A 15,170-nucleotide genomic window follows, 5' to 3' on the forward strand; every position below is an offset into this window, starting at 1 on the left:
AAGTTATAAGAAAAAAAAAGAAGAAAAAAAAAAAAAAACTTGGCAAAGTCAAGCAATTAAAAATCCTGTTTGCCACAAGCGATAGGAGAAACATCAAATACAAGGAACAAGGTGGTCTGGTCAGATAAGGGCAAAGTTAATCTTTATGGCCTACAAGCAACATGCCATGTGTTCTGCAAGAAGCCAGTACATCATTCTACACGCAGCCCCACAGTGAAACACGATGGTGGCAGCATCATGCTGTGAGGATGCTTTTCTTTAATATGGAAGGGGAAGCTGGCTGTACTTGAACGAAAGAACGACAGAGTTAAATACAATTACATTTCACTTCAGATTTCCATTTGTGAAAAATGTAAAAAAAAAATAAAATAAAAAAAATATTAAAAATACAAATTTTATCCTTCACTTCATGGCAACATGCTTTGATCAGTCCCATGAAATTCCAATTAAAAACAATGAAGTATCACAACATTTAGCAAATCATTTGACTACACAGCAACCCAAAAGCGGCCAACAGAGCTGACCTGAATTGGGGCTATTGAGCAAAGCACGTGTGTCAAAACCTGTCACTCATCAATCTTTTCTTCGTTTTTCTCCTCCTCCTCCTCCTCCTCCTCACTCCCCTCTCTGCCTCTGACAGACATGTTCAGGGTAAAGCTGATAGTGCGTAACTTGACCCTGCCGAGCACTCGCGCTCTCGCTGTAATGATCTTGGCACACTCCCATTCCCAATGTTGGTTTAACCTGATGTTAATGTGGCCCTTCTGGGCTTCTGAATCAAAGCTCTGTTCCACTCGGTCCAACATATGTCTAGCCTCTGTCACCTCCGCTATTCAATGTACTTTTCGGGTAGCACCATCTTAAACAAGAAAAAAAAAAAAATTGTATTCGTACATCTGTATTCACATGTGCTATTGCTCGTCACAGCAGGGGGAAAACCTTCAGTGAGCGGCAGACAAGCAATCTGCAAGCAATCGAATATGTCAGTGCAGCTATAGTGGTCTTCTAAGAAATACCGGAAATGGAAATACTTTCAGAAAGTCGGGGAAAGTATAATTCCTGGTGGAATAACCTTTATTTAAATTAATTTTCTTTAGCTCAGTCAGGCAAATAAAAGTCAATTTACTATAAATTCTAAATGAAACACAATAAAGCAAACTCCGCATTAATATTTTCAGGATTTATCAGTGAACATATTATGCAGATACATCTTTGAAACAGTTTTGAAATTAAAAATTTCAGAGTATTCCTGATTGAACTCTAAACTAGCCTGGCAATTGCCTTCCTACGCAATTCTGCTTGATTCTCATCTCCCATCAGTGCTCTGCCTGGGATTTCCCCCATTCCATTGAATTTTTTCAGCAGAATTTCAACCGGACTAATAGGTGAACAGAAAGAGAAGTTGTGAATGATGATGTCGATTTTCTGTGCAGCTTTATAATTGTGCCTGCAGTTTTAGCAATGGCAGTGGAGGAAGTGAATAAAGCCGTCAGTCCATGTGGGCCACGCTTCCAAATATTGAACTATACATCAACAGCTGCCTCCTTTGGCTCAGGACTTCTCTTTTCAAAGAGGAGGATGGTTGTTTACAGTGCAGGCAATTTCCGCTGAGCTCAAAGCGTTGAACTGGTGCGTTACGGCTGAGCTTCTTCCTCAGTCAGCTCCTCCAGACTAGTGGCAGTAGCAATTAGCAAACACCCGGTGGAACTGCTGAGCTCATCACATGAACTACGTCTCAGTCCAACGCGCCTAACAATGGTGGTAAACGGCGTCATGGAAAAGCGTTATTGTGATGCTGAAGCCGGGGTGTCAGAAAGAACAGGAGCGTCTTAAAGAGACGGAGACGAATTTCAATCAGTCATTGTGAAATCAAATTTCTTTTGAGTTATGGTTGGTATTTTTATAACAATTGAAGATAGCTCAGAAGAGAAAGAAATAAAGGTGTTAATATCCTCTCAAAAACATTTCCAGATTTTCCCCTTCACCACTAACCACCTTATTGTGGTAAAAAGAAGCTTGTGGAGACCCTTTGGAGCTGCGCTGTCTGGATCATTTAACTTCTTGCAGGGTTTCAAATAGCAAATTGTTCTCAGACACAAGGCCAGACATCAAGCCAGCGACTAACACCTCATGCATGACTGAAAGAGCCAAATGTGCAGCAGGTACTTTAAAGAAGGAGCTTTCTGAAAGCATTAACCTGCTTTATTTTTTTAACACAATCTGAAAGCTCAGAATTTGCACTTCACTCTTCTTTTCTGCTTGCTGTATGGTGTTACAACCACGTGCTCAAAAGGCATCAGCAGAGCAGCATGGAACACGTGTTTCCGCCACCTTCATTCCTATTACAACATATTATTATTAACTTGTGATAACAAGTTTGCACACTGTTTTAGAGCCAAATGCTGTGATTCTTGGACGCAGTGCTTGATCTGCTCTTTGTTTCCCTTTGAAAACGTGCTGCTGTTTAACAAATCTCTTAAGAGTTCTCCAGAGAAAAGTAGTACTGGGCATGGTGAGAAACAAACCCAGATGATTTGGAAGTCCAGGCTTTGAAGTTTTATGGTGCATTAGCTGTCTGAAGGCCCCGAATGGAAATCCCAGCTTTTTCTTATCGACCTTCCAATGTTTTACATGCAAGGTTGCCAAGGAGGGTTGTAGTCGTGTATTCTACTGGAGCAATTTGTTTGGTTCTGCATTCGGAGATCCTGAATGAATGCAGTGACGTTTTAAACCGGTGCACACGCAGAATGACAAGATGCAGAACCGATAGTGTCAAAGCTCTACTTTGCTGACTACAGGCTGATGTAAAACTTTAAAAATGCCACCGTAGTCAATAGCAGCAGACATGCATCTGCAACAGGGTAGTTCATCCCTTTGCCAAATCATTCCCACGCTGCTATCTGAGAACATAATGCACTGTCCAAAACATCAGTTTCAAACGCATGCTGAATGTGATGTTGGCATGTGTTACAAAGAACCCTTTTGTTAGCATTTTATTTCTTAGAAAGACTTAGCAAGTAATGGTAGGTTTAAAAAACGGGTATTACAACCTGGAATTGTCCACAATTAAGACTTTGAATATCATGTAATTAAAATGATTTCAAGCTGTATGGTGAAGAATTTCATCAGTCCTTGAACCGTTTGAAACACGTCTCTTTTGATACCAGCTACTCGACCGTCCTTGGTTACACCCTAAATAATAATAATAATGATAATAACAATAATCCTAATGTTTATTAAAACTGTCCACTAACCAGAAAACACTCAGCGACAGAACAGGCCATCCATTTTAGACCGACTTCATCCACCCACTCGCGCTGCCCGTTTCTCACATCCTATTCATGCCGTCTTGGGTGAAAGCCTTAAGTCTTTCCTCATTCAATAAGATGCCTGCTCATTCTAGCGGAGGTTTCCATGTCTCTTTAAACACGGCAAGGGCTTAGGCCTGAAGAAAAGTCAACCGAGAGAGAAACCCCATCTGTGTCCTCATCCATTCTGCAGGTCTGGACATGAGCAAACAACATGCTTTCACCACCCTGGCAACCCTTTTTCACTTTGCACTGGCAAACTGCAAACACGCACACAAATCAAAGTTCGTGACGGCAGACCCCGGCACCCTCATGGACCGATCGAGACTTCCTGACTCTTTGTGACGCTAAGAAGCCTGGAGATGTAAACAGGAGAAGAGAAGCATTTCTGAGCTGCGAGGACCACAGATCTTCAAACACTATTCTGTTTAAATGAAAAGGCTTACAACGTCAACACAAGGGGATACATTGGATCTTTGCATATGGTAATCATTGACCAGACAAAGTATTAGAAATACTTTCATGTGGGGAAGTGAGACGAAAGCATTTGAGACCTAGACATAAATATTAATTAAATTATGTTCATCTTGAATGCTCAATTAAGAAAACGGATCTTTGAAACTCTGCCAAATTTGTCATGTAAAAACAGCTTTCTAATGAGACAGACCAAAATACGTTGCACATGTAAATGTTTGCCAGAGTTAAAGTCTATTGGCGCATGTGCTCAATTTATCAGTGTTCATTACAGACCCGTTTGTAAATGCACAGCCTCCCTCCCCTGTTCATTTGAAAGCCATTTGACTCTTTTCCATTGCATGTCACACAGGCAGACTGATGTGATGGGAAAGTTCAGTCCTCAATTGGAGAGTTTGCTTGGATAGATTGGACAAATATTTCTTTTGTTGGGTTGTATCCTCGCCTCAGTCTGGCCCCAGACGGCCACAGGAAGAGGACTGGACAATTCAACTTTGCTACAATATGGGCTAGCTGACTGGCTGATCTAAGACATGTGGCGTTCTCACAAGCAGTGTGCTTGCAGGGCACCAGTATAACTTTTTGTTTCAATTAGGTTTATGGGGCAAATAGTTTAGTACAGGCATGATTAAGAGTTTTAACAACTTTTTCTTAATCAAAGTCCTTCAAGGCAATCAAATTAGTGGAAAACTGATCAGTTTTACAAGGCATACAATTAAAACACTGATGTTTAAAACTGATTCAGAAGTAAAAATAAAAAAAACAACGCTCTGTTTTTAGTTGGAGAGGAGGAAAAATGATTCCCATCCACTCAGCCTACTCATCATTCCAAAGCAAGCCAAGTGAAAACTTTAGACGTCTTTCGCACCATATGGGGCCCTCTCAACAGTCAAAGGCTCTGTAACGGCACACCAACTGCAAGGACAAACAGCAGCCCGGACCACATGTTCCCGTAAATCAAACCCCGTCTGCTCTTTCGTGTCGGTGCCTCACAGCAAGCACTGAAGAGCAGGTGACTGCATTACGGTTGCTTCATAATGCCGCCTTACGAGCCTGTTTGGTGAGGCAGGCAAATATGGTGACCCTCAATCCAGGGACCAATATCTTGAGTTAATATCTGCATGTGCAAAACATGGACATGCATATGGAGTCCTGTTCTTTTTCCCCCCCTACTGATGATACAGTAGTTGTTTCCTTAACGGTTTCCGTTTCAGTCGGTGATAAAGATCAAGTAAACAATGCCATCTTGAGCTAGTGCAACATGAAGGGTGCTGGTAAAGATAACCGGAAACCTTGCCAGCCATTCTGTAGCATCATTTGTGCCCTCTTGTGGGGGAAAGGTACACTTCACCTTTTTTTTTTTTTTTTAAGTTCTTCCTTACAACTGGATATCTTTTAAAACAATGGAAGCAGCCAGCAAGATCCACTTAAGATTTTAATCCCCTGTTTGGTCCATCTTTCATTTCAAATTCCTCATCTCAGAGTAATGGAAATCGATCAGAGTAGCTGGTGTCTGTCCCAAATCCCCTCATTGTTTGACCTCAGCCTGAAAGACTGAAGCTGTGTGCTACACTCAAATCCAACTATGATCTAAAACTTATCACCCTCATCATCATGACAGAAACACAAAAACGTCTTGGCAATGGGTTATTCTCATTAGTTTGCTTTCTTGTTTTAAAGTGAGTGGGGGGGGAGAAGAGGGTTAAAAGTGCTAACCAATAAATCCATCTTGCTGTTGCTCTTCAACCAATGGCGTCCTTTAGAGTGACGTCTCCCTGTTGTGCATCTCGTAAAGGCATGCGGTAAGCAGTCTGTTTATTGTCACATAAATCACACTTATGAATATGATCACATGACCATACACAGTCTTATTCACTCAATGCTCTAAATTTTCCCAGGATACTGAAGACTGTTGGACTCCAAAACCACCAACTTTAAAGGTAGTGTACCTGTTAAAAAAAAACATATGATCCAGAATTTAGTCATTGTGGTTCTTCTTAATAACATTTCAGAATCACTCTGGTTGGAAAATCTTCAACCACAGTGGCAGGTAAGATGTTTTCAACAAGTAAAGCCACAGGACATGTTGAATCACAATTCTCACAACATAGCAATCATAAAAGGACCTATTTGATATTGATGTAGTAGGTGGTAGACTGCAATATTTTAAGGTGCTGCGCAATAATTCAGACTTCCAATTATGTCTTTAGTCACATGGAAAATATTTGACTGTCTTATGTTCCCACTTTAGATCCTATTTCTCTTAGTTGTCATGTTGTGATGATGGGAAAGAAAGACTAGTAAGGAAAATAAGATTTAATTGCATTCTTCATCATCAGAGTGTTGAGCAATATTACCCAATATTGCACAGACACATAAAAATAAAAGAAAAATCAACATCTTTAATGCTGGGTTAGGGAAATAAAAACATCTTTAAAGATGCAAGGTCACAGTTTACTCCTTGTTCTGAATCATAACTGTAAAACCACAAAAATGAAAACTATTCCGTGCTGCTACGCAGAACGAGCCCTATTAGTCACAGCCATAGACCCTAACTCAGTCGTGTCTGTTTTACTCCTAACATCCAAAGCAAACAACAACAATCTCCATAACAACAAATGTGTTGTGTTACAGTCCCATTGTGTTCATGTTTAGTCTACCGATCGCAAATGTTTTATGAAACGGGGGGGAAAAAAAAAAAAAAATCAAATTCACATCACATTGCTGGGAAACTGACATCAGAGTGTTGGCAGTAAGAGGCTTTGATGAGGAGAAAACGGCATCATCATTGTGATCGGAAAGCAGGAGAACCAAACAGTTCTAATGTTACTCACTCCGTGACAATTAATCTGTCCTTCGCTTTTTACAGTTTCATAGCCTCAAAGCCCGAGCGCCCGTAACTGGAACTGACTGAAGCCGAGGATGGCTGTGAGAAAGGGCTACTCGCACACTGTTTGCCAACTACAGGGACATGATACCCTCTGAGAAAAGCAGAAGAAAGGAAGACAGAGAAAAGGAGCAGCAGGTGTGAAGCAGCTGAAATCTGTCAGATTTTCTCCTGGCATCACTACAGACATTATCTAGCCTCCAACGGTAAGAGATCCAGTTGAGATTTTACAACAGGGCCGATCAGGCAGCCTTTCCCCTCCCATAAGGCCAGTAACGGCGTCATCATTCATTCCTGCTCCACCCTGTTCCTGCATGCTGTCCCTGGGAGAGCTGATTAAAAAAAACAAAAAAACAACAGAAACCAAATCAGAGCATTCACTGTAATTTGGTCCCTTTGTATTCAGACAAAGGTCTGCAGAGCTGGAAAGGTTAAAGATCTCGTATCAGAAAACCAAAAGAACATGTTTCCAACCCCTGTCGTCATAGAGCAAAAATCCCCACCTAAATCATTTTCTGTTTAAAGGAATGGAATCAGCTCGCATCATTCTCCAGTACTGGGAAGGTAGGGACTAAAAAAGTAAATAAAACCCTGTCTTAAAATTAAAAAAAAAGAAAAGTTGAATAATGCTTAATGCAGTGGTTTTCACCTTGATCTGACAAGTTCCATCTTTGAGTTACTAATATTACAAGATTTTCATCTTTATTTATTCATGTTTTTTTTTAATCCACTGACTGAATGCACGCAAATTCAGAAAGTTTAAGAAAGGAACCATTACCTCTAAGCTCTCTAGACAACTTTAAATTCAGGGTGATTTAGGAAACTCTTAAACTGCGTCTAAAATGACAAAGTACTAAATCTACTATTTTTAAAGACATTTTATAAACGAATGTAATTTACACACCGTTAATCAAATCTGCAATTCCATCCTTTGTCCAAGAAGCCTGAGAGTTACAGATTTTGAAGTTGTGCTCATCTAAAGTAGTCCAGATGCAATAAAGTGGTGAAATATTGAAGCCAATTTATGAGTTGTGTGGTTTCATCCTTTATGGAACATGCACCTAATGAGACCTGACCACTGCTCAAGTAAGCTTAAGTTAATACTTTGGATCAGAATTAATTTCATAAAAGCAGAAGAAATAAATCAAGAAATTTGAGTTAAAAAAAAAAGCCTGGAGGAACATCGGATGCCTTCAAAGCATTTTTTTTAACCAGTTCCAGTTTCCCATTTTTATATTACATTGACTTGCCATATCGGTTTTTTGCTACTGTTAAAATTTTTTATTTTCCAAAATTTTAGCCAAATTAGGTTCTCTTACTGAAAGCTCATAACAAATCAGAATCTGAAAAAATAGAAATAGGTAATTGGTCACTCCCTACGTTAGAGTGAAATTAAACTCCTTCCTCCTCATGCGTTCCACAATGAAAATGAGATCCCACCAAGAACACACAAAAAAAAGGTGTTTGCATCACATTTGATGTAATTAATCTGACTGTAGAAGAAAATGAATCAGTTCAAACAAAAAGACAGAAATACAAGATTTGTTTGATTGAAAGAAAAATGAAAGAGAGCTGTTTTTGATCATGTCAGAGTGGAAGAACCAAATAGTTACTGGGACAAAAGAAACACCTGGATTTTAATCTAAAACGAAATTAAGAGAATAATATGTCCAAAAGAGATCGTCATTACTGACTGCTAAGGATACACCACAGCAAAGCATTTAGGAGACTATTGTTGAAAACCAAAATAAGACGCTCAAGATGACTTATTTTCCCAGCTAAGTACCAGCACCCTGCGGCAAAAGGCGTGACAAATTGGTGACAACGCAAAAAAAAAAGAAAAAAGAACGCCTTCAGCCAATCTGAATAAAGCAGCACGACAATGTGTCATAAATCACAGTTTTTGTGGGTTTTATAAATTACCCAGCAACTTTGAAAGTAAATGGAAACACAAAAGGGCAAGACAGCTTGTTGCTGCTTTTGAAATAAAAAGGGATTGTAAGATAAACCTGCAGTTAAACTACAGCCAAAATACCCACAGGGACATCCAGTAGGAAATAATACAAAGCAGCTCGACAACAGGCCTAAATATGATCAGGTTAACAAGTTCTTTGTGTCCCTGCCACAATATTTTGTTTCACTCCAGACTCAGGAAAAATCCACTCAATTAAATCCAAATATTTCCAACACATGGCGAAACCACTCAAACCGTCATTAAGTTACTATACTTGAATGATTATGAACAAAATATGCATATAAAGATTCGCTAAGACAGAAAGTTTGGATGAGCTACCTGATCCAGGTTTAAGATTCTCCCCACAAGGCCTTACTCTGTGCAAACCGGCGCACACACAGCACGGCCTTTGAAATGATCCCCAAGCGACTAGAATACTGACCGCGTTACGTTCAGCCAACAGAAGTGCAAATTAATCTCTGTGAAAGGAAGAGGGATCCAGACAAGACAGCTCAGACTGCCGTTCTCACGTAATGAAGTTCTGAAGTTAACCTTAAAAAGCGATGTGAACCATCAACTCTCTGCCGAGGCCTCTGACTCAGAAATCTGACATAATAAAACTCACAATCAGGCACCGATCACAACGGGACTCGTGTTCCAGCAACAAGAAAGTCCTGCTGGATTTTGTCTGGAACAGAATTACACACAATGCTGACCTTCCAGAGACTGAGATTAATTTTCTGCTTCTGGTGGTGATTGTTTCGATCAAACAACACATTTAAGGCAGATGAGTCACCTCCTCCTGTTGTTCGTCATAGACAATTAGCCTTTATGGATCTTGATCATCATGGAAACACATCAACCAAGTCCTTAACAATGTCAAAGTGCACAAAAGTGCTACAACAACAACAACAATAACAACAACAAACTTCTAAAGAGTTTGGAAACCAGCTTAGCTCAGACCAGCCACACACTTGTTTAATATAGACAATATGTCCCTCAACAACATTCCAGATTTCTGTCCAAACCCAGCAGTCTCCACTCTCCACAGGACAATGATGGATATCTTCTGGTTAATGTTCAGAGCAGAGATGGCCAAAAACTGCCCGAGGTATCAGCGTGAAGTTGAATAATGAATCTGTTTTTGTAACGTGTTCCAAATGCTCAAATAAACACACACACACGCACACACACACACACACACGCACAAAAGAGCAGGAGAGGTCATGTTCTTACAACTGATTTTCATTTCAGAAAGGCAAGAAGTTAAAGTGATATCTGGCGTCAAGCGCAACATTTTATTTTGGAGACAATAAGTCACTTAATTTCCAGAAAATAACAACAAAACCCATCCAACTGTGCAACCATAGTCTAGACCCACTTATCCTTGCAGGGTCATTGGGCGCCTGGTGTCTAGCTCCAACACTCATTATGTGAGAAGTAGGCTACCAGATTGCCAGTCCACCACAAACAGCTATGCACACAGCCAATCGTGCCGAAGCACAATCTAGAGACCAATTAATCTAAAAGTCGTGTTTTTGGACTTGTGGGAAGAAGCCAGAACCCACAAAACAAACACGATGTGGACTAGCTTACCTTCAAAATAGGTTAGCGTTAGCTTTAGCATGCAAGCAAACACAATTGTTTGAGACTCTTATTTGTTCGGAACGTCTTAAGCAAACAAACAAACAAACAAACGCTAAAGCCAGGTTAAAACAATATATGTTGAGGAAATAGTGTTTGCGTGTGAAGTGTCTGACATGCTTTATGTCAAATGTGGATCACCTGGGAGAGCGGAGGAGCTGGGGAGGAGTTCCATGTCTGTAAGCTTGGCATCAGGCAAGGTTTCCAGCTTAAAGTGCTTCCAGCAGTGAAAATAGCTAAGCAGGCAGGGTAGATGATGTCTCCTTTAACAGACAGGTGTGGCCTGACTGCAGCCTAGTGAGCTTCTGGTGTGCAGAACTAGTCGTCTGCCATATGCTGTTCGAAAAGGGCATCATCCTGTCTGAATTGTGTTTTCTTAAGAAGTTTTTATAGAGGGGATTTGCAGCCAGCAATCTTCGTACTCGTCGTCCACACATAGATTTCTCAATTATTTTAAGCAAAAAAAAAAAAAAAAAAAAACAATCAGATTGACATTTCCCTCAAAGTGAACCTTTCCTTCCAACATAAATTTATTTGTGCTGTGTGTTCAGATAAATTCCAGTCTGTGCAGCTGTAAATCAAGACCTGGGTCAGTCTGCTGACCATTGATGGTGGTCCAGCTCTCCCAGTCAGTAGAGATGCATGACCTCCTTCCTGGGTGGCCCTTCCAGTGGCTCCCAATGGCCCTGTGTATTAAGCCTGCTCATAAACGGAGGAGGATTTCTCCAGAGAGATGCTTTTAAAGAAACAAAACTTAAAACTCTCAGTTTCTAGCAAGACATGTGTAACCAGTATCAGTCAGCTGCAAATAAACGATGATGTATTAGCAGTCCGAAGCTAGCAATCCTTTGTGTGATAATTCAGTGAATTATTTGCTGTTTCCCGCTATTTCTTGAAAAATAATTGGGCACACGTGTAAGAAACAAAAACCAAAGAAAGGGCATCAGATTGCTGCCTTTGGGTGACGTCTGAGGCAATAAGTGAAGTCTTCATATTTCAAATTGACTCGTCTTCCTCTAGATCTCCAACGTCTTCATATTTAGCCGACACAAATGAAAGACTGGGTAGAGATATATGAGCTTAAAGAAAAATATTGATTGTAAGGCAGCGTTAACATACTGGTGATGTGCAGGACAACAGCAGATGGCAACCATCCCCAACGCATTTCAGAGACACAGCAGTGTATGAAAACTGAATGAAGCAACGGGAGACATTTCAATTTTATGGGAGGAAAATATTGTTTATGGTGTTATAAGGATTATATCCAGGCACAGCAGCAGCTAAATTATGCCATGTCCTGAAATTCCTCCACATATCTTCAAACCACATCCCCTTTTTAATGAGAAGACTATGTGCTCATTTGCATGAAACGTTAGTCTACATAGCATGTTTTACTGGATGAGGTTTTAAGTGATCAGTCTTCTCACACATGCTTAGGAGGAGTCACACGTAGTAAAATAGGACGCGAGATCTGAAGAGTCTGTTGACCACATCCCGAGGGACATTCTGGGGGGGGGGGGGGGAGCAAGGGAAATTTCACCACATGTGTCAGTAAGTTTTTAATGTAGGAATCAGACCGTGCCCATGATGTGTTTGTGTGTCTCTGGAGCTGACGTCGCCTGCGTAACCCTCAGACAACCACAGTTTAACAGACACATGCCCAGGCAAACACACAGGAGCGCTGCAGTCGTGGACAGAACCCATTTCTCATTCTCTGTCAGCGCCTCGGCGAAAAACAAAGAAATGGATGGCGCAAGAACCATGCTGCGTTAAAACCAAGTAAACAACTTTGGTGTACATGTTTACTGTATGTTCAAAATAGTCTGGTCTGAAAGGAGGGGGGAAAAAAAACAAAAAATTCAAGTCCTGTTTGGAGCCTTGTGAAACTAAACAGAAAGCAGTGATTAAATGTGTATAATTAAACAGTAATTAACATGAACATAATTACTCCTAATCATTACCACCGAGTCTTCCAAAAGGTTGCGTGTGCAGCTCGTTGCCGTTTATGCTGGCAGTCTTCAGATGTTTTCAGAGGAAGTAGGAGTAACTTTAGGAATGTAATTATTTCCAGCAACAACAAAAAAAGAAACAATGTAAATCTGGTATCTAATAGAAGTTCAACGGGCAAGTCTTGAGAGAAGCCGTAACTGTTCAGAGAAAAACAAAATATTCTATTCGTTGCATGAAGAACAGTACATCCAAATGGTTAGTTAAACTGCTATAGTCAAAAACTGAAAACGTTTTTGTTTTTTTTTTCATAATTTTTGTGACGTTATGTCACAAAACCATTAAATCAAATTGGCGTCATTGTCAGTTAATCATGTGACAGGTAGCACGCAACAAAACAAAACTGTTTTTCTTAGTGGAAGCCGTCTACTTTATGAGCTGCCCTTAACTTCTGCCTGCCTGGCTTGCATTCCAGATGCTGTGCCGTTCCATGATCTTAATGGTGTTCTCCAAACAGGTGAGGTCATCTTTACCGAGTGTGGTGGCAGTCATGTTGGGTCATCAGAATCCAGCGGTTTTCAGAACAAGTAGAACATATCTCTCCATACATCTAGAGACTGATATCAATAAACGCAGAGCTAAAAATCAGTTTACAGATTTGTGGCATAGGTCTCTTAATTGTCCAAATGACTGCTTACTTTATCAAGACTGGTGGGTATTGCTTCCTCAATGAAGAAGTTGGTGCAGATCAATAAAGGGAAGATGGCTACATTATGGCATAATGTTAGCATATTACGAAATCCTAATGTAACCTAGCTAATTCAGAAAACATGTAAAAGGACATCCTCCTTTTTTTTTTTTTACTTCTTTATTGACATTCAGTTGGATTGGATATGAAAACCCAATTCCTCAGCCTACTCCATAGCCCTAAAATACATTTCCTAATGCTTTTTAGAAGCTCTAAGAGGGTTAAAAATATGGTTCTCTGGTGCAAAACAAAGGGGTAAAAGTTGAACCTTCATAAATACTGACAAAAATTTTATTTGAAGGTGGTTTTGCCATTAAAATGTTTTTATTTTTTACTTTAAAAAAGTCTACCTCATATTCCACCATATCCATCACAAAAAGATCACACTGTCAACTACATTTGATGTATGGATTTTGTTCAATAAATAACAAGCAGAGGGAGTAAAATTTCAACTGTTTTCATAACGTTTTGGACCTGTACCTTGGACAGACTTCTTCTCATGGCCGTTTTGATGTGAATCTATAGGATGGAACCATAATATATTGCTCTACAGGAGAACTGGAATTACAAATGCCACTTCAGCCAAAGCTTTGAAAACTGGAAAAATTTTCATCTGATGCGATAATAAGTTGGTGATATACTCTGAAAGCTGAGTTGCAGGCAGTGTTCATGAAAAGCATTTACAGTACATCTTGGTGTAAACATTTCATTAAAATGTTTTAAAAAAAATCATATGTTATCTTTTGTTGTTATGCCGACATCTGTAGCTTTCAGACCCACATATGTAAAACTTTATTCTCTTTTTTGTAGTTAGCACTATTTTCAGGTGTGCTTGTCCGATAAGCCCCCTTTATACCTTATTCAGTAAAATACAGGTTGTTTAAAATGTTTTAAACCTATTTTAAACAGAAGTGGAAATTGTAGGAAAGTGGAATGTGGGAAAAACAAAACATTAGGGACAAAAACAAAAGTGCACTAAAACAGTTTAATTAATTTAACAGCATTCCATGTATTCCCTTCAACAACTTGTTTTTTTCCCCCCATCTGAAAAGCACAAATTCTTTTAACAGTCCATGTCGATAAACACTTTGATTAAATGGGTGTGCTGTCCTGATAGTGTAAATCTGCACTAGGTCTAAAAAAGGAGTCCGTTAGGAACGAAATGCTTCTTGTTACTGGTCTCTATACACAAGTTCAATATCATGCTTCAATGCAAACAAAAATAAACAGCATATCCCTTAGTTTCAAGTAAGATTTTCTCAGTTGATCATTCAGTTACAGTACAATGTTTATGAAACAGGGTGAAAAAAGTATACAATCTTTTTTGTTATATTCATTCATATGCTTTACAAAAATAATCATCTTTGAACTGTTATTCAAAATATCCAGTGTTTTGCATAATTGTTTGATTGGATCAAGTCTTCTGGTTTTCATCACTACAGGCCTGTAAAAAAACAAGAGAGAAACACATCAGTTTCCTGGAAACTTGAATGAGTCACATTTAGTCACCATTAGTAATAAGAAACTGAGGCAATTATCATAAAAGAGGTATTTAATATTTGAATAGAAAAATGTGAGGTGGAAAATGAGGCAGTTCGGAGGAGGTTCCAGTCTCCAGATTTTACAATATGGAAGAGTTCTGGGACTGCACTGAGCTTTGCGTTTGGTTGCTGTGGCAATCTTCTGGCGTCTCCGATAGCCAAGTAGCAGCAGCAGCAGCAAAACAGCAGCAGCCAGCTCTCTGATCTCCCTCCAGACTGGCACACTCACACTGGGAACTGTGGGCACCTCTGAAACCACAAGAAGGGGAGCCACAGACAACCTCAAACCAGACAGACTTTCTCCTTCTCCCAAATGTTGATGCTGGGAGTCGACGCTGTCTGTCGCGTGTAAACTCAGAAACAAAGTGACTTAATGGAACTGAGCATCATCGTTCCCGGCTCCGCACACGGGCGGCCTCGGCCAATCGCGCTCGAGAGCTTCTGTGTCCTCCATTTAGCCTGTGACGGTATTCCACTGGGCCATAAATGAAGGTGGAGGATGGCAAGTCAACCCTCGGCAGTTATTTGGATAACATGTGGCTCTACAAATGAGGTCATGTAAAGACGCAGAGGCTCTCATTTCAAGACGGTAGCTTATATGAAGCGCTGATTGTCTTTTTGCAGCTCAAATTACACACTTTTGGATGCAAGAGTGACTCTTCAGATT

The 15,170-nt window shown here is 40.0% G+C and overlaps 2 protein-coding genes across 2 annotated transcripts in view; both read right to left on the minus strand.

Annotated features, from left to right (window-relative positions):
* sulf1 (sulfatase 1) overlaps positions 1-10,974 on the minus strand; it is an 82,136-nt gene extending 71,162 nt beyond the window's left edge. The window contains exon 1 of the mRNA XM_014992712.2: positions 10,409-10,974. The gene's annotated coding sequence lies outside the window, so the exon portion shown is untranslated. The remainder of the gene's footprint in view (positions 1-10,408) is intronic.
* Positions 10,975-13,933: 2,959 nt separating this feature from the next.
* The window catches only part of cunh8orf34 (chromosome unknown C8orf34 homolog), a 79,638-nt gene continuing 78,401 nt past the window's right edge, over positions 13,934-15,170 (minus strand). Inside the window, exon 15 of the mRNA XM_088001342.1 lies at positions 13,934-14,406. Coding sequence (XP_087857468.1) covers positions 14,399-14,406 — 8 coding nt within the window. The 3' untranslated portion in view covers positions 13,934-14,398. The remainder of the gene's footprint in view (positions 14,407-15,170) is intronic.

The sequence above is a fragment of the Poecilia mexicana genome, unplaced genomic scaffold (assembly GCF_051168715.1).
Source record: "Poecilia mexicana isolate PSO_F unplaced genomic scaffold, ASM5116871v1 scaffold_20, whole genome shotgun sequence".
Taxonomy (NCBI): domain Eukaryota; kingdom Metazoa; phylum Chordata; class Actinopteri; order Cyprinodontiformes; family Poeciliidae; genus Poecilia; species Poecilia mexicana.